This window comes from Schistocerca cancellata, chromosome 11 (assembly GCF_023864275.1).
Source record: "Schistocerca cancellata isolate TAMUIC-IGC-003103 chromosome 11, iqSchCanc2.1, whole genome shotgun sequence".
Taxonomy (NCBI): domain Eukaryota; kingdom Metazoa; phylum Arthropoda; class Insecta; order Orthoptera; family Acrididae; genus Schistocerca; species Schistocerca cancellata.
The window spans coordinates 124943500-124964034 of NC_064636.1; the positions used below are offsets into that span (position 1 = coordinate 124943500).

Sequence of the window (20535 nt, forward strand, 5' to 3'; positions counted from 1 at the left end):
TGAATAGTTTTCTTTCGGAAGAACGTTTTAGTTACTATGAAGTAAGTGTATGTAAAAAAACTTCTTCTCTCATTACCTTTTGAATTTACAGTACATCCTCCGTATCTCCCCACCACGCCTTTAATCCTGTTATTACCCACTCAGACATTCCAACCCTCACATAAATAAATCAAGTATGGTTCGTTTACTTCCGCACACACAAGCAGGAGCTTTTCGTAAACATTATCTGAGTCCTATATTCATCTCCTTTCAGACCAATGATCTCCAGTCACAGGTAGGTGACCTTGCTCTGTTTTCGACCTTAAAAGCGTTAATCACTCATTATGAAAAGTGCAGGGTGTAATTCTCTCCTTCCACTCTGAATCTGTTATCATGGCTATGCCCGTCTGCCCATGAACCTGTTTCTCAACGCCTCTGTATAAAAACGTATAATGATGTAAATCTGTTGTTTCTCTTAATTTACTGGTTACAAACTGCAGATTGAAACTAAAGAAATTGAAAAAGGTAGTAAATTGAGGAGATGGGACTTTGATAAGTTGAAAGAACTAGAAGTTATTGAGAATTTTAATGAGAGCAATAGGCATCGATTGACTGAAACAAGGGAAAGGAGTACAGTAGACGACGACTGGGTAGTTCTGAGAGATGAAATAGTGAAGGCAGCAGAGGATCATATAGATAAACAGAAAAGGGTTAGGAGAAATCCTTAGATATTACGGGATAAATTTAATTGACGAAAGGAGAAAATATAACAATGGAGCAAATGAGGCATGTGGAAAGGACTACAAACATCTAAAAAATGAGACTGACTGTAAGTGCAAAATTGCTAACCATGGATGGCTAAAGGACAAATGTAAGTATATAGACCCATATATAACTAGGGGAAAGATAGACACCGCCTACAGGAAAACTGTAGAGATATTTGGAGAAAAGAAGAGGAACTGTATGGATATCATGTGCTCAGATGGAAAACCAGTAATTAGCAAAGAAGAGAGAGCTGAAATTTGGAAGGAGTATAGAGGGTCTTTGCAGGGAAACTAGCTTGAAAGATGTAAATGAATGTCAGATAGAGGATACGATACCGCGAGAAGAATTTGACAATGATCCATACGGAATTTCCTCAGAGCTACTGATACTTCTGGGAAAGCCAGCCATGAGAAAAACAAAACTCTTCCATCTGGTGTGCAAGATGCATGAGATAGGCGAAATACCCCCAGACTTCAAGAAGACCACAAACAACATTAATGGCTGCAAATGATCTCCAGGCAGAAGAACGTAACTATTTGAAGTCAGTGATCGGTTCCGCTGGACTAAAAGGCCCAGTCTACTCTATGTAAACACAGACCGCACCATTGTGGAGCCGCCGCCAGCTAGCACAGTGTCTTGTTGACGGTCTATGGCTTTATGGGATCTGCACCACACTCAGGACTTACCATCAGCTCCTACCAATTGAAATCCGTACTGATCTGGCCAGGATATGGTTTCCCAGTCGTCTAGGCTTCAGCCGGTCTGGTCAGGAACCCAGGAGAGGCGCTGCAGGCGACGTCGTGCTGTTAGCAAAAGCAGCCTGACCGGCCGTCTGCTGCCACAGCCCATTAACACCAAATTTCGCCTCGTCGTGTCACACTGATTTCTGTGGTTATTTCATGCACTGTAGCTTGTCTGTCAGCACTGACAACTCTACACAAAGGTGGCTGCTCTCGGTCGTTAAGTGAAGGCCTTCGGCCACCGCGGCCTCTGTGCTGAGAGGTAGTGCCCGAATTCTGGTATTCTCGGGACACTTTTGACGCTGTGGCTGTTGGGATATTGAATTCCCTAATGATTTCGGGCTTGGATTCTGTAGCTCCAACTACCATCTGCGGTCACAGTCCGTTAATTTCCCGCGTGCGGTTATAATCACGTCGGAATCCTTTTCACACGAATGAGTACAAATGACAGCTACGGCAGCTGTACCTCGTGTATGCGATCCTATCGACACCTTTTTATGTGCATGCCGCTATAACATCACTTCTGTCACCTCTTAATGAGTAGATTATGACAAAATTTTAAATTTCTACATACGGCGAATAATTGTGTGAAATATTGAAAATGAAATTTTTGTTGCCACTGGAGTCCACTATGTAGAGAACCTGGAAGTGGTACAGTGTTCTGGGATAGCGGTATAATAATGTATGCAATTGTAATCGTAATCAGAAAAATAAAAATTTTTCCTAAAGTAAATGTCTGATACCACAGTACCAGATTTACAGGCTTGTGTGTCGATAGTAATGCTTCTGGAGTCAAAGCATTCATCTGACCTGACAAGGAAGAGTAGTAGACAATTCAAACTTCGCAAATTAGAAAAAAAAGGAGAGAAGGTCGTTGGGAAATGAAATGAGGAATTCCATTTCGCTAGCAAACCACGCTAACCTGGCAGCGGCGAATTACACTCCAACAGCTGACACAAGCTGCAAAACAGGAAGAGCAGAAGGACAGGGTCGCACACATACGTCGGACGAGGAGTGGGGGAGAGATGGTATCGGCGGTGGACAAGCGCCCAGTTCGCAGGGACCGCTTTGTGGCATCTGGCGCCGCAATTACAAAAGAGCAGGACAGCCGGGGGCGACAGACAGTGCAGGGTCGCAGCACTACGACCGGGACAGCGCAGAACGGAGGTGGAGGCGGAGGCAGAGGCAGGCGTAGAGAGGTAGAGAGACGCGCCGGCTCCAAGCATGGGGCCCGGAGCGCTGCTGATGTTGGCGGCGGCGGCGGCGGTGGCGGGCATCACCAGCGCCAACATCGCCCTCGCCGTGAGTACCCGCCCTGCTTCTTCTCTGCGTCAGCCGCTCAAACGACGGCATTTTTCCCCGTGGAATTTCACACGACCTCCCCCTCTTACGGCTCATCATTGCAGTTCTACGTGACTACCACTACTGGAGCTTTTCCAAACTGTGATCAGTCCCACATGCAGGTGGGAGGAGGTTGGGGACGCACCCTCGCCTTCCACCCCCCCCCCCCCCCGAAAAAGTTTGGGCTTAAACTGAGTACAATGGAAAGCCGAAGAAACTGATACACCTGCCTAATATCGTGCGCGGCTCCTACCAGCACGCAGAAGTGTTGCAACACGACGTGGCATGGACTCTATTAGCGTCTGAAGTAGTTCTGGAGGGAACTGACACCACGAATCCTGCGGGGTTGCCCATAAATCCGTAACAGTACGAGGGGATGGAGATCTCTTCCGAACAGCACATTGCAAGATATCCCAGATACGCTCGATAATGATCATGTCTGGGGAGTTTGGTGGCCAGCGGAAGTGTTTAAATTCAGAAGAGTGTTCCTGCAGATACACTGTAAGAATGCTGGACGTAGGGGGTGTCGCATTGTCCTGCTGGAATTGCTCAAGTCGGTCGGAATGCACAATGGACGTGAATGGATGCAGGTGATCAGATAGGATACTTACGTACTTGTCACGTGTCAGGGGTCCAATATCACTCCAATTGCACACAGCCCACACAATTACAGAGCCTCCACCATCTTGAACAGTCCCCTGCTGACATGCAGGGCCCACAGATTCTTGAGGTTGTCTGCATACCTGTGCACTTCCATCTACTCGATACAATTTGAAACGAGACACTTCCTACCTCTCAGCATGTTTCCACTCATCAACAGTCCAGTCTCGGTGATGATGGGCCCAGGCAAGGCGTAAAGCTTTGTATCGTGCAGCCATCGAGGGTACACGATGTTCCGTTCAATGGTTCGCACGATGACGTTGACGGCCCAGCACTGAAATCTGCAGCATTTTGCGCTGTCACGCTGAACGATTCTCTTCAGTCATCTTTGGTCCCATTCCTGCAGCATCTTTTCCTGGCCACAACAATTGCGGGGTTTAGATGTTTTACTGCAGTTCCGATATTCAGTGTACACTCGTGAAATGGTCGTACGGGAAAATCCCGACTTCATCGTACTTGAGGCGCTGTGTCCCATCGCTCGTGCGCCGACTACAACGTCACGTTCAAACTCACTTAAATCATCATAGCCTGCCACTGTAGCATCAGTAACCCATCTAACAACCGCGCCAGACACTTGTTTTCGCAGCGACCGCAGCGCCGTATTCTGCCTGTTTACAAATCTCTGTATTCGAATACGCATGCCTACAACAGTTTCTTAGGTGCTCCAGTGTACTTTCTTAATATTATTCAATCTTGATTATGACTGAAAGTGAAAAGGGGGTAAAGAACTTGATGAACAACAGCAGATTCACCAACCTAAATGAGACTAAAACTCTTGTGAAGCAGAGTAGATGGTGGACAGTTTCATCACTAAATCTGTATTCACGCAAGGTTTTCCGTGTAGTTGGAAATAAATAAATAATCTTAGGACACGTTTCAGATAACTATCTTCCTGTTTCGAGTCTCTGTGCCATACTTAGACATACAAGTCTGCATCTGGGCCATTTCTGAACAGGAAATAATAGACTCAAGGTCTTTCGAACCTTTGTTCGAAAACTTGTATAAATTAAATTTATGCCTTTCGTGTAGAAAAAAATAGTGACTGAATTCAGCAGGAACTGTCACTTGGAGTGGAATAGACCTATAAATGAGAGCATGATCTCAAAGCCCCTGTCCAATCATGTCAAAGTAAGCATCTCCAACCACATAAAAAGTGAAGACATTCGCTCGCTTAACTAGCGATTATTCATCGAACAACTTGTAAGACAACTTTCGATCCAATTTGTTTGTTATAGTGTGGGTGTGTTATCAGTGAAGAAGGAAGTGCGGTAAACCAGCGCTTCACTATCTTGTATCCTTACTTCAACTGTACTGCAGATACAAAGAAGGTCACCAAAGCATCTCCAATCACTGGAATTAATGCGAGTGATGCGAATCATTTAGTTCGTAATTTCAATTTTTAAAAACAGAAATGTCATTAAGCATCTCATCCACGCCATAATAATTTCTAAGCAAGACAAATTTATTTAACGAGTTGTAAAGATACCTCTCTTCGAAAGCCGGCAAAAAAGTCGTTTTCAAGTAAATATATCTGAAATTCTAAGTCACAGCGATCGGCGTTTGATCACTCGTTATTCCTAAGCACGACACTGGACAGAATTCTTGTCCATCAATTCGATATAACAAACAAATAAACAAGACTACCCCCCCCCCCCTCCCATGATCTTATTTCGTGTTTCTGCTGTCTAGGTAGGCTACATCAAATAATTAAATTACAATCTTACTAGGGAAAGGTAAGCCCTAAATAAAGGATAAGGCTAGATAAATTAATAGTAAACGTCGAAGGTGCCGACTCATGTAAGTGGAAACGCGCACTAACCAGCCAGTCCCGGAAAAATTGTATAAAAAGGCACAGCGAAGGGAGTACTAAGTGAGATTGATACTTCAGTAACACTGCTGTAAATTAAACAAATATTCATCTAGTTTGTGCTATTAACACGTTCACGGATCATTTAATGCGAATGAAAACAGAGAGTCAAATCTTGTCGACCTGACCGATCTATTGAAAGGTTTAATCGAGACTGTATTGATATTATAACGTAAAAAGTCACCGTAGGCAAAATTAGCTTTCCAATTTGCGCCCTCCCCGGAAAAATAGTTTTGCGTGCAAACCTCCCTGTGGTCTGCAAAAATGGCGCTAAGCACTATGGGACTTAACATCTGAGGTTATCAGTCCCCTAGACTTAGAACTACGTAATCCTAACTAACCTAAGGACATCACACACATCGATGTCCGAGGTAGGATTCGAACCAGCGACCGTAGCAGCCGCGTGGTTCTGTGTTTTGAACTTACAAAAAAATGATTGGGGTATGATACAGCTCATGGAATCACTTGTTCATGCGTGCAGGCCGGTCAAAAACAGGTAACCCTTAATTGCTGCAATCGGAAGTGTGACCTGTACCAGACACGGCATTAAATAAGAGAAGAAGGGGTGAGATCGATTGAGACGTGAGTCGGCGTCGGTCTGAGGTGCCTATTTGTCTGCCTCTTTGAAGCACCTCGCATTGTAATAAAGATTTTCATCAGCATTTTGTAACTCCCGAACGTTGCACTGCCATAATGCACGCAACATTTCCAAATCCGAAAGGGAGTCGTTTCGTCAGTGCCTCTCATCGTAGCAGCAACGGAATTCCGTAGGGAAGCTAGAATGAGATATCCGTAAAGACGGCAAATGGTATTCAAGTGTAGTCGAACTGAGCACAGCCGTTTCGATTTCACGTGAGCAAATGTTAATCTGACTGTTACAGAAACGTGGACGGAGTATAATGGGTCGTATGTTTCCGTTCGTTCCTCAGATAGGTTCGTTTACTAAAAATTAAGGAGACCGAGCCATATTAGTTGAAGCTGAACATTTGTCTTTCTTTCAGTTGCTCGAATCTATGTCAAAGAGTCACACAGTAAGCAGTTACTAAAAACACTAAACAATAGAGCAGGCTGGTCGTAAAGCTTGGTGTTGTGCACTAATCAAGGGTACACAAGGGGGGACTTCTGCTCCGAAAGCCCATATAGATGATGTTTCGTTGAATGGTTCACACGCAGACACTTGTTGATTGCCCAGCATTGAAATCTGCAGCAATCTGCGAAAGGGCTGTACATCTGGCACGTTGAACACTTTTCTTCAGTAGTGTTTGGTCCCGTTCTTGCATTATCTTTTTTCCGACCGCAGCCATGTCGGAGATTTGATATTGTACCAGATTCCTGATATTCACGGTACACTCGTGAAATGGTCGTACGGGGAAATTCCCACTTCGTCGCTACCTCGAGATGCTGTGTCCCATCGCTCGTGCGACGACTATAACACCACGTTCAAACTCACTTAAACCTTGATAACCTACCGTTGTAGCAGCAGAAACCGACCTAACAACTGCGCCAGACACTTGTCTTACATAGGTGTTGCCGACCGCAGTGCATATTCTGCTTGTTTACATACACTCCTGGAAATTGAAATAAGAACACCGTGAATTCATTGTCCCAGGAAGGGACACATTCCTGGGGTCAGATACATCACATGATCACACTGACAGAACCACAGGCACATAGACACAGGAAACAGAGCATGCACAATGTCGGCACTAGTACAGTGTATATCCACCTTTCGCAGCAATGCGGGCTGCTATTCTCCCATGGAGACGATCGTAGAGATGCTGGATGTAGTCCTGTGGAACGGCTTGCCATGCCATTTCCACCTGGCGCCTCAGTTGGACCAGCGTTCGTGCTGGACGTGCATACCGCGTGAGACGACGCTTCATCCAGTCGCAAACATGCTCAATGGGGGACAGATCCGGAGATCTTGCTGGCCAGGGTAGTTGACTTACACCTTCTAGAGCACGTTGGGTGGCACAGGATACATGCGGACGTGCATTGTCCTGTTGGAACAGCAAGTTCCCTTGCCGGTCTAGGAATGGTAGAACGATGGGTTCGATGACGGTTTGGATGTACCGTGCACTATTCAGTGTCCCCTCGACGATCACCAGTGGTGTACGGCCAGTGTAGGAGATCGCTCCCCACACCATGATGCCGGGTGTTGGCCCTGTGTGCCTCGGTCGTATGCAGTCCTGATTGTGGCACTCACCTGCACGGCGCCAAACACGCATACGACCATCATTGGCACCAAGGCAGAAGCGACTCTCATCGCTGAAGACGACACGTCTCCATTCGTCCCTCCATTCACGCCTGTCGCGACACCACTAGAGGCGGGCTGCACGATGTTGGGGCGTGAGCGGAAGACGGCCTAACGGTGTGCGGGACCGTAGCCCAGCTTCATGGAGACGGTTGCGAATGGTCCTCGCCGATGCCCCAGGAGCAACAGTGTCCCTAATTTGCTGGGAAGTGGCGGTGTGGTCCCCTACGTCACTGCGTAGGATCCTACGGTCTTGGCGTGCATCCGTGCGTCGCTGGGGTCCGGTCCCAGTTCGACGGGCACGTGCAGCTTCCGCCGACCACTGGCGACAACATCGATGTACTGTGGAGACCTCACGCCCCACGTGTTGAGCAATTCGGCGGTACGTCCACCCGGCCTCCCGCATGCCCACTATACGCCCTCGCTCAAAGTCCGTCAACTGCACATACGGTTCACGTTCACGCTGTCGCGGCATGCTACCAGTGTTAAAGACTGCGATGGAGCTCCGTATGCCACGGCAAACTGGCTGACACTGACGGCGGCGGCGCAGAAATGCTGCGCAGCTAGCGCCATTCGACGGCCAACACCGCGGTTCCTGGTGTGTCCGCTGTGCCGTGCGTGTGATCATTGCTTGTACAGCCCTCTCGTAGTGTCCGGAGCAAGTATGGTGGGTCTGACACACCGGTGTCAATGTGTTCTTTTTTCCATTTCCAGGAGTGTATATCTATATTCCAATACACATATCAATACCAGTTTCTTTGACGCTTAAGTGTAGTATACGTATCAATAAACGTTTCATGTAGAGTAACTGTGTCTTGCTAATAGCTGGATATCTACTAGGAACCATCGCTATAACAGTTGTAAATTGACGTGGATGTGTTGGGAAAGTAACAGAGATGAAGGCGCTAATAGAAAACTGCTGAAATCGTTATAGGCACTGACAGTTGACTAAAGTCGGAGATAAGTTCATCCGAAATTTTTTAGCAGGACCTAACGGTGTTCAGAAACGATAGGATAAATACCTTTGGTGACGGCGTGTTCGTTACTGTTAGAAGCAGTTTATCTTGTGTAGAAACTGAAATAGATACTTCCTGTGAGTTAGTATGGATAGAGGTCAAAAATAAATATACATTTATTCAAAAAAGCAGATAAAAATTCACTTACGCTTTGCTGAGACACAATCTCCTCTCCTTCCAAAATAACAACGTAAGTGTAGACTAGCTGTGGCTTGCACTCAAAGAAATAATATCGACAGCAATTGAGAGATTTGTACCAAATTAATTAACAAACGACTTTATACGCAAAACAGTGCACAATATTGTGTCAGAAACAACGAGAAAAGCGTGTCAAATTTATCTACAAGACTGACAATCTATTACAGAAACTCGAAATTTAGCGCGCACTTCAATGCGAGATGCTTACAGTAGTTTCCACAATAGAACTTTGTATCGAAACCTGGCAGAAAATCCAAAAAGATTCTGTTAGTATGTAAAGTATACAAGCGGAAAAACGCAATAAATGCCTTCTCTGCGCGATACCAATAGAAATACTGCCGATGACAGTGCTGCTAAAGTAGAGTTACTACACACAACGTTCCGAAATTCCCCCACCAAAGAAGACGAGGTAAATATGTCAGAATTAGAAACAACAACAGCTGCCCACATGAGAAACTTAGAAGTAGATATCCTCGGAGGTAGTGCAGCAACGTAAATTACTTAATGAAAGCAAGTCCCCCGGTCCAGACTCAACACCAACTACATTCGTTTCAGAGTATGCTGATGCAACAGCTCCATTCTGTACAGTCATACACAAGTGCTCACTCGACGAAAGATCCCTACTCAAAGACTGGAAAGTTGCACAGATGACACCAACATTCAAGACAGAAAATAGGAATAATCCATTAAGTTACAGGCCCGTATCATTAACATCGATATGCAGCAGGATTTGGGAACATATTTCTATTCGAACATTACGAATTACCTCGAAGAAAACTGTCCATTGACACACAACGAACATGGATTTAGGAAACATCGCTTTTGTGAAACACAACTAGCTGTTTACTCACACCAAGTGTTGAGTGCTGTTGACAAGGGATTTGGAATTCATTCCGTATTTCTAAGATTTCCATAAGGCTTTTGACACCGTACCTCACAGGCGGCTTGTAATCATATTGCATGCTTATGGAATACCGCCTCAGTTTCGCGAGTTGATTAGTGATTTTATGCCGCAGAGGCCACCGTTCGTGGTAATTGACAGAAAGCCATCAAATAAAACAGAAGCGATTTATGGCGTTCACCAAGGTAGTGTTATAGGCCCTCTCCCGTTCTTTATCTATATAAACGATTTGACAGACAATCTGATCAGCCCTCGTAGGTTGTTTGCATATGATGATGTCGTTCATAGTCTAGTAAAGTTATCAGATGATCAAAAACAGTTGCAAAACGAGTTAGCAAAGATGGGAAAATTGGCATTTGACTCTAAATAATGAAAAGCGTGAGGTCATCCACATGAGTGCCAAAAGGAATGCGATAAACACAAGTTTCACCATAAATCAACCAAATATGATGGCCGTAAATTACAATTACAAACAACTTAAGGGGAGCACACCCTGCCTATCTAACCCATGTTAATTTAGGCAAGTATTTGACGAACTTCTGAAAAACTATTTGATGCAGCACCTTGATATTTTTACTGTATGTAACATGATGCTAATAGAGTCAACTGTACTATAATCTGCTTTATCCTTTTTATAGTTTTTAAGAAATACTTTTTTAAATTTACTAACAAAAAATTTAAGTTTTTTCTGCAGATAATATTTTTTGTGAACTTCCTAATGAGGGAATATTAATGAATGTAGTACCAGAGGTGGCTTTTTATGTTATGCAGGGTCTCTGAAAATTTCATACATTTATCTATGATAGTTCCTGATATAATGGGGCATATGTACTGAAAATTTTAGTTTGTGGGAAATTGACTTTAAAGAAAAACCTTTTCAAATTTGTTACTTACAGTTAATTAAAACCGTCTTGCTGCATATGATGGCCCTTCTTTGGCCTCTAGCAGGTCTTCCAGCTTCCTTTTCACCTTCCTGGATGTTTGTCCGGCTTTCTTGGCCATATTACATGCAGACCTGTCTGCATCGGCTATCCTCATTTTCTCGCAATGTTGCATCCCAGTGATCATATTTGCACCAGAATTAATTGGCTTCAAATGGCTCTGAGCACTATGGGACTTAACATCTGAGGTCACCACTCCCCTAGAACTCAGAACTACTTAAACCTAACTAACCTAAGGACATCACACACATCCATGCCCAAGGCAGGATTCTAACCTGCGACCGTAGCGGTAGCGCGGTTCCAGACTAAACCGCCTAGAACCGCTCGGCCACACCGACCGACCCAGGATTAATTCCCAGGTTTTTCAGAACCCAACACTTTCCAATATTACCACAATTGAATGTAATAACAGCATCATGAACTCCTGGTTTCATTGTATGCATGCCTACAAATACAGTTTTAGGAAGGCAGTTCCAAAATATGCTGTTGAAACATTCATTTGGGTTCTGTGTCTGCCCATGCACACATTTCCTCAGAAGGTCAGGATGAGCCAAGTCTCTGAAAATAGGTTTAATTGCTGTAACAACAGCAGCAGGAAGAGAATGCTGCTGAGAATAAGATTCTCCAGTTGCCTGAGCCCTATTGTACACTCCTGGAAATTGAAATAAAAACACCGTGAATTCATTGTCCCAGGAAGGGGAAACTTTATTGACACATTCCTGGGGTCAGATACATCACATGATCACATTGACAGAACGACAGGCACATAGACACAGGCAACAGAGCATGCACAATGTCGGCACTAGTACAGTGTATATCCACCTTTCGCAGCAATGCAGGCTGATATTCTCCCATGGAGACGATCGTAGAGATGCTGGATGTAGTCCTGTGGAACGGCTTGCCATGCCATTTCCACCTGGCGCCTCAGTTGGACCAGCGTTCGTGCTGGACGTGCAGACCGCGTGAGACGACGCTTCATCCAGTCCCAAACATGCTCAATGGGGGACAGATCCGGAGATCTTGCTGGCCAGGGTAGTTGACTTACACCTTCTAGAGCACGTTGGGTGGCACGGGATACATGCGGACGTGCATTGTCCTGTTGGAACAGCAAGTTCCCTTGCCGGTCTAGGAATGGTAGAACGATGGGTTCGATGACGGTTTGGATGTACCGTGCACTATTCAGTGTCCCCTCGACGATCACCAGTGGTGTACGGCCAGTGTAGTAGATCGCTCCCCACACCATGATGCCGGGTGTTGGCCCTGTGTGCCTCGGTCGTATGCAGTCCTGATTGTGGCGCTCACCTGCACGGCGCCAAACACGCATACGACCATCATTGGCACCAAGGCAGTAGCGACTCTCATCGCTGAAGACGACACGTCTCCATTCGTCCCTCCATTCACGCCTGTCGCGACACCACTGGAGGCGGGCTGCACGATGTTGGGGCGTGAGCGGAAGACGGCCTAACGGTGTGCGGGACCGTAGCCCAGCTTCATGGAGACGGTTGCGAATGGTCCTCGCCGATACCCCAGGAGCAACAGTGTCCCTAATTTGCTGGGAAGTGGAGGTGCGGTCCCCTACGGCACTGCGTAGGATCCTACGGTCTTGGCGTGCATCCGTGCGTCGCTGCGGTCCGGTCCCAGGTCGACGGGCACGTGCACCTTCCGCCGACCACTGGCGACAACATCGATGTACTGTGGAGACCTCACGCCCCACGTGTTGAGCAATTCGGCGATACGTCCACCTGGCCTCCCGCATGCCCACTATACGCCCTCGCTCAAAGTCCGTCAACTGCACATACGGTTCACGTCCACGCTGTCGCGGCATGCTACCAGTGTTAAAGACTGCGATGGATCTCCGTATGCCACGGCAAACTGGCTGACACTGACGGCGGCGGTGCACAAATGCTGCGCAGGTAGCGCCATTCGACGGCCAACACCGCGGTTCCTGGTGTGTCCGCTGTGCCGTGCGTGTGATCATTGCTTGTACAGCCCTCTCGCAGTGTCCGGAGCAAGTATGGTGGGTCTGACACACCGGTTTCAATGTGTTCTTTTTTCCATTTCCAGGAGTGTATTTTGCTAATAATAGCATCTCCATGCGGATTAGAGTTCACCACATTGTTGTATGCCTTACTGTCACCATCGCCCAAATATTTGGTGTACCGTACGCCTCTTGTTTGTACAGAGAAATGAAATATTTGTTGTACTCCATTACTTTCCATACCCTCACTTGTCCCTCTAAAATTAGCCACACAGTTGTGTTATTTATGTTCATTAACTTTACAACATTTGCAATATTTAAACATTATCTCCACATCTAACACTTTACCGGATGTCTGCACTCGTGGCAGTTACTACTCCATTCAGAGAAGTATGTCCTCTTTTCTGCCAACGTCCATCAAGTGCAACTGTAATATCCGAACATCAGTCATTTTCTTCCACTTCTTCCTTAGCAGCCAGTTTCATGCTTACCTCACTGACGTCACATACAGCTTTCTCTAATATTGCAGTCAGTTTTTCAAATTTATTTGGTGGTTGATTTTAGTTCTTCACTGAACAAAATGTTCTTCCTGCAGCCATGCCCTTGCCAATGGATCGCACGGCATTAACTAATCTAGTATTGATTTCATAAGGGCCACTTGCATCTGCTTTTGAAGAACTCATAAATGAAATCACAGCTGAGCATTTACTGCAAATTAAATCCAAAGCAATTGCTAGGCCTTTTCTCCCACTGGCACTCTCACAAATTTTCAGAAAAAAATGGTTCAGATAGCTCTGAGCACTATGGGACTTAACATCTGAGGTCATAAGCCCCCTAGAACTGAGAACTACTTAAACCTAACTAACCCGAGGAAGGATTCGAACCTGCGACTGTAGCAGCTGCGCGGTTCCGCACTGAAGCGCCTATAACCACTCGGCCACCGCGGCCGGCCAAATTTTCACACTCTGTGACTCACCACACTATCTACATTGTAGAAATTTAGAAATTACATCTGATAATATTCTGAAACTTATAATAATGTTACTGCACTCCTTGTCACTTACAGTAAATTCGTTGTAACTCTCTTCAAATGGTGCGAGCATCTTCGACGATGCACTTGTTGAAGGAGTACAATTAGAAACATCGTTGCCAGGCGACACAACCTCTTGTACAGAAAGCTTTCTAAACTTCTTTCTTCTAAATTGTCGTTTCTTCAAAATGCCTTTACGTTTTGTCATCTTCAATAAACACAACAAAACACACGTAAAAAAGCACTGCAAACGTAAGTATAAGAACTACTCGCAATCACACTTGAACAAAACTAACCGTGTTTCTGAAAGCAGAAACAAAAGAATACCGACCGTTGCATTCCAAGGATAGCTAACACACTCAGGAGTAAAAATAAAAAAAAAAAACTAACTCGCAATGTAGAGGATATAAAGATCTAAATGCAGGAAAGTGGGTGACAGATAAGTGGGTGTGGCACATAAACATACGTGGTAGGAAAATTCTCTTTAAATGCTCGAAAACTGGAAAGAACACATAGGAAACGTTGTGGGTTCAAAATTGCTCTAAGCACTATGGGACTTAACATCTGAGGTCATCAGTCCCCTAGACATAGAACTACTTAAATCTTACGAACCTAAGGACATCACAAACATCCATGCCCAAGGAAGGATTCGAATCTGCGACCTTAGCAGCCGTGTGGTTCTGCACTGAAGCACCTAGAACCGTCGGACCAGAGAGTCCTTCCAACGTTGTGGGGAAAGCGAATCAAAGACTGCGTTTTACTGGCAGAACACTAAGAAGATGCAACTGGTCTACTAAAGAGATTGCCTATATTATGCTCGTCCGTCCTCTTTTGGAGCAGTACTGCGCGGTGTGGGATCCTTACCAGATAGGATTAACGGAGTACACGGAGGAAGTTCAGAGGAGAGCAGCATGTTTTGTATTATCAAGAAATACGGGAGAGAGTGTCACGGACATGATACAGGATCTAGGATGGACATCATTATAACAAAGGCGTTTTTCGTTGTGGAGGAATCTTCTTACGAAATTTCAATCATCAACTTTCTCCTCTGAATGCGAAAACATCTTGTTGACGCCGACCTATACAGGGAGAAACGATCATCATAATAAAATAAGGAAAATCAGAGCTCGTTTTTTCCCACGCGCTGTTCGAGAGGGGGATAATAGAGAGTTATTGTGAAGGTGGTTCGATGAACTGTCTGTCAGACACTTAAGTGCGATTAGGAGAGTACTGATGTAAATGTAGATGCAGATGTAGATGTACACCTACATCAATATACGTACAGTGCAAGCCACCGTGTGGTGCATGGCAGGGGCTACCTCGCACCACTAGAAGTAATTTCGTGTCCTGTTTCTCTTTTCAATAAAGTGAGGGAAAGACGACTGTTTACACCTCTGTAGGAGTGCTAATTTCTATTACCTTTCCGTGCCTTACTCGGAATGAACGGTGGCGTCATAGAGTCGTTTGCTATCAGCTAATGCTTATCGTTCTGTATTTTTTAGATTTCATGCAAATATAAAAATTCTGAACACTCCATCGGCAAGCGCAATAGCCTGATAATGCAGCCCCAAACTCCTGACTGCCTCTTAATTACCGAACATGTTTTGGCCTTGTTTGAGATTTTATTACAAACAGCTGTCCTGGGAGGGCCTCCAGATGACGAGGCCCTCGACAGAAGCAGGCCACCCCAGGTACAGACGGCCGGGGGTGGCCTCCCTTTCAGTCACCCCCCACCCGCCTCGCCACACACTCAGCCGCTGCCTCCAGACGTGAGTGGCTGCAACGGCCTAACGACGGTACATCTCAACGACCTGGCTATGTGTGTGTGTGTTTTTTTTTTAACTCGACGCTTGCAACTTCTCCTTTCCTTTTATTGTCTTTGACTGCCACACGAAACTGGTCGACGAGTGACTGACTGCAGGCCTGCGACCCACTTGGTGTACATAGGTCGAGAATTTTCTCGAATTCTCGGCGAGATCTGACGCTAACGTACGACAGCGGAAGATTTTGTACGCTTCACGCTTCGATCTTTTCGATGATCCATAAATTTCTTTCTAAATTTTGCCGGTCGACATTTGCACCTCCTTTTCTGAACCGAGAGTTCAACAATCTCTGCTTGTTCAGTATTTTCCGAATTTTCTCATAAAACCAGGATTCAGCTTTGTTTTGTGCCCTTGATACATTTAATAGGCAAATAATATTCCAGAGTGTTATCTACAGAGAGTTTAAAACTTGCAATAATTCGTATGCTTCAATAATGTTTGAACTAAATGTTGTCTATTCACTATTTAAGTAGGGAGCTAATTGCCGCTTACCTGGTCCAGCATAATTTATAGCCCAGTCTTTCTGTTGAGTTTACGAACTTCGATAACAGTCGAAGCTATTTTGACATCATTATCACTAATTTCTCTACTTACACTGTCGTTAAGCACAGGCCTGCCTGTAACTGCAAGGTCTAAATTAATTTCATTGCGTGTAGGTTGTAGAAATGTGTGAATTCCTAAGGGACCAAACTGCTGAGGTCATTGGTCCCTACACTTGTCGTTGTTGTTGTGGTCCAGTCCTCAGACTGGTTTAATGCAGCTCTCCATGCTACTCTATCCTGTGCAACCTTCTTCATCTCCCAGTACCTACTGCAGCCTACATCCTTCTGAATCTGCTTGTGTATACATCTCTTGGTCTCCCTCTACGATTTTTACCCTCCACTTGGCTCTCCAATAGTAAATTAGTCATCCCTCGATGTCTCAGAACATGTCCTACTCCCTTCTTCTAGTCACCTTGTGCCACAAGCTCCTCTTCTCCCCAATTCTATTCAATACCTCTTCATTAGTTATCATCTTCAGCATTCTTCTGTAGCACCACATCTCGAAAGCTTCTATTCTCTTCTTGTCTAAGCTATTTATCGTCCACGTTTCACTTCGATACATGGTTACACCCCATACAAATAGTTTCAGAAACGACTTCCTGACACTTACATCTATACTCGATGTTAACAAATTTCTCTTCTTCAGAAACGCTTTTCTTGCCATTGCCAGTTTACATTTTATATCCTCTCTACTTCGACCATCATCAGTTATTTTGCTTCCCAAATAGCAGAACTCCTTTACTACTTTCAGTGTCTCATTTCCTAATCTAATTCCCTCAGCATCAGCCGACTTAATTCGACAACATTCCATTATCCTCGTTTTTCTTTTGTTGATGTTCATCTTATACCCTCCTTTCAAGACACTACACACTACTTAAACTAACTTATGCTAAGAACAAGAGAGAGGACTCGAACCTCCGGCAGGAGGGGCTCCGCAATCCGTGACATGGCGCTTCAAACCGCGCGGCCACACCGTGCGGCTGGGTTGTACAACTAGCTGTTGAAGACCGTCTTCGCAAAACGCATTCAAGCACTACACTGCGCAACAGAATTAAAGGACCGCTTTTACGAAACCCCGTAACTGTCTCCGACTGTAACGCATAAGTTTCTAATGTGGCCCAGAGGTGCCCACAGCGTTCCTCAGTAATAGTGGAGAAGCGTGGACCCCTGCGATATTGCCCTCGAGCTCCGCGACGCTTTCAACTGCATGCTGTCGACACATGCGAAGAAAAAGTCAGACCTCATCTTCGTCTACAACTGCACGGATACTCTGTAAATAACATTTAAGTGCATGGCATAGGGTTCATCGAACCACCTTCACAATTCTCTATTATTCCAATCTCGTATAGCGCGCGGAAACGGTGAATACCTATATCCTTCCGTACGAGCTCATTTTATCATGGGGATCGTTTCTCTTTACGTAGGTCGGCGTCAACAAAATATTTTCGCATTCGGAGGAGAAAGTTGGTGATTTAAATTTCGTGAGAAGATTGCTCCACAACGTAAAACGCCTGTGCTTTAATGATGTCCAGCCTAAATCCAGCATCATTTCAGTGACACTCTATCTCATATTTCGCGATAAATCAAAACGTGCTGCCCTTCTCTGAACTTTTTCAATGTACTCCGTACGAGTACAGCAACAAGGCGAAGTTCTCAAGCACGATTTAATGTTCCAAAAGGATCCGATGCGAAAACCATTCGTACGCTGTTCGCAAAATTTCAACGAACAGGCAGCGTAACTGATGATCTAGTGGGGCATGTTGGCCGCAAGCAAACCTCAGTTACGCCTGAAAATATCGCCACAGTTTCTGGAATTATTCAGCGAAATCCAATGTCATCCGTCCGTAGAATTGCATCTGAGACTGGTTTGAAGCGTTCCAGCACGCATAAAATACTGAGAAAGAGCCTACACATGTTTCCATTCAAAATTCAAACGCACAGGCCATACCCGTACGAGCTGTGCAACAAAGGGTTGCCTTTGCTAATCAGATGATCACAATGATTGATAGTGAAGGATTTGATGTTGGGCTGCATCTGGTTTACAGATGAATGGATACGTGAATAAGCAGAACTGGCGATTTTGGGATTCCGAAAAGCCATATTGGTGTGAAGCGAAACCCCTGTATTCTCCTAAAGTTACTGTGAAGGCTGCAGTATGCAGCAGAGGCATTACTAGCCCTTTTTTCATTCGAGAAACGGTCACTGGTGCACGTTACTTTGCAATTTCGGAACAATTTGTCGCCACACAGCAAGCGTTAGAGGATCGACCAGGTACTGAATGGTTTATGCAAGATGGAGCCCGACCACATCGGACCGAACAAGTGTTTCGCTTTTTGAGGAATACTTCGGGAATCGAGTCATTGCTTTGGAATATCCCAAATTTACTGCTGCAGGCATGGATTGGCCTCCATATTCGCCGGATTTGACTCCCTGTGACTTTTTTTGTGGGGCACAGTGAAAGACACGGTCTACCCGAAGCATCCCGCCACGCTGGACGAGCTCGAATCGGCGATCTCTGTGGCATGTGAATCCATTTCGGTTGAGACACTACGAAATGTGATGGCGAATTTCATTCTTCGTTTGCGTCACCTCTGTAGTGCCAATGGTGAACATTTTGAAAACATTGTGATGTGATTGTTTGCAAAGATTGTTTTCATACGATTATTTGACTTATGTATGCTGATATGAGCTGTATAGCGTACAGCGCCATCTGTTAGCAGCTTTTGTAACTATTATTTCAAACTGCTGTATAAACTTATTACAGCTTTCACAATAAACATACCGTTTATTGTATTCCTCTATCAATCTTTGTTTTCGAGATATCTAATTTTGAAATCAGGGAGTCCTTTTCTGGACACCCTGTAGGTGGTGCACGGTGAGTGGCTCTTGATCCACCTCGCCATACGTCTTGCTTCTGCTGAGGACGCCTCTCATTTGTTGTTTCTTTACTTGAAGGAGTTTCGCCTCGGTTCTCCTCAGTCGCGGCAGGTACTGCTGGTCGTCTGCTGGTGCGCCGAGTGCGCCTTTCAGGCACCGCCGGTAGAACTCGGCCGTGGATCGCTTCCGGAAGCACCAACCGTACAGCGCCGGATGTGTGAGTTGTCAGAGGTCGTTACTGCACATGTGGTGGGCTGCGAAGCCCGAGTGCGCGAATTTCGCTTCACCCTGTACACTCATGTACTGTTGTTTTTACAATAGTTGTTGTAGCCTATGCCCTGGTACTACAGAGTACAATTTTAGTTTCTGTGCTACTGTGTGCCAAGTGTCAGTGAAACGGTAAATACAGTTCACGACGGTGCAAACACTCTGATCGTAGATCCGTTCCAACGTACTTGTATGACAGACCGTGAGCATTCTCTGTTATTGCAAAATAAATGTTGATTGACGTAAAATGAACGGATAGATCGGTTACGATGATTGGTATCTGGGGTACAAGAGAGACCTCAGCAGCTGCTTGATATGTGAGGGGAGCATCTTCAGTGACATTACATCGCAGTCTTAATCCACGGAGAAATGGCATTACAAAGTTTAGGATCATTCACACAGCATAAGCCTATAAGGTAGAAATAAAAATTTCTGATCATACAAGTTTATGTGAAAACCGACTTCGAGGAAGAAAACAAAAGAGCGCTTTGTTCGGTAGACATATATTGCTTAAAATTATATTCCCTGAGAAACGATATATGAGGGATAAAAATTTTGTATAATGGTTTAAACATTCTGCTACCGTAACAGAAGCCATCTGTGAGAAAGGAGTCGAAGCCACACTTTTCATAACACAGAACAGCACTGTTTTTCTCGGACTCGGTTTTAACAGAAAAATATGTGCATTGTTGTTTAAGAAAATGTGTAGCTTATGTTCTTTCAATCGCTTATAAGAGCCTTGTGTAAAACTTTGAGGTAAACTATTAGAGATTTTTGGGAACAATGTTAAATAACGTTTCTCCTTTATATAGGGTGATTTTTACCACCATGTGCAAACTCTAGCGTTCGATCGATGAGAGGATACGGAACAAACATAGTGTAACGAACTTATTTACGGAAAGGCATGGTTTCCATGCTAGAGGTCACTTATTTTGTTACAGAGAATGCATGGTTTCCTCCTAGAGGGTGGTACTGTTCCTCGTATGTCTTGCCCTAGCGCCCTCTCAAGCCACAGTATTTGGTAACGTTGTGTCCGATTCACTTCTCTTGCTGATTCACCTTGTAGTGGACGTGATGCAGCTTTATACACAATCCCCACATATTCGAATCGAGAACTTGCCGACATGGTGCTTACTTACGGAAAGGCAAATAGCAACGGGTTGCTGGAAGTAACGTTGTATCAGAACTCTTCCCGCCAACAACCACAGCTCTCAATGAAACTGGCTGAAGTAAAGCAGTGAGGACGGGGCGTGAGTCGTGCTTGGGTAGCTCCATAGGTAGAGCACTTGCCCGCGAAAGGCAAAGGTGCCCAGTTCGAGTCTCGGTTCGGCTCACAGTTTTAATCTGCCAGGAAGT

The 20535-nt window shown here is 45.1% G+C and overlaps 1 protein-coding gene across 3 annotated transcripts in view; it reads left to right on the forward strand.

Moving 5' to 3' along the window:
* Nucleotides 1-2622: 2622 nt before the first annotated feature.
* LOC126108725 (uncharacterized) overlaps nucleotides 2623-20535 on the forward strand; it is a 122254-nt gene continuing 104341 nt past the window's right edge. For all 3 annotated transcript variants that reach the window (XM_049914058.1, XM_049914059.1, XM_049914060.1), the window contains exon 1: nucleotides 2623-2786. In XM_049914058.1, coding sequence (XP_049770015.1) covers nucleotides 2709-2786 — 78 coding nt within the window. In that variant the 5' untranslated portion in view covers nucleotides 2623-2708. The remainder of the gene's footprint in view (nucleotides 2787-20535) is intronic.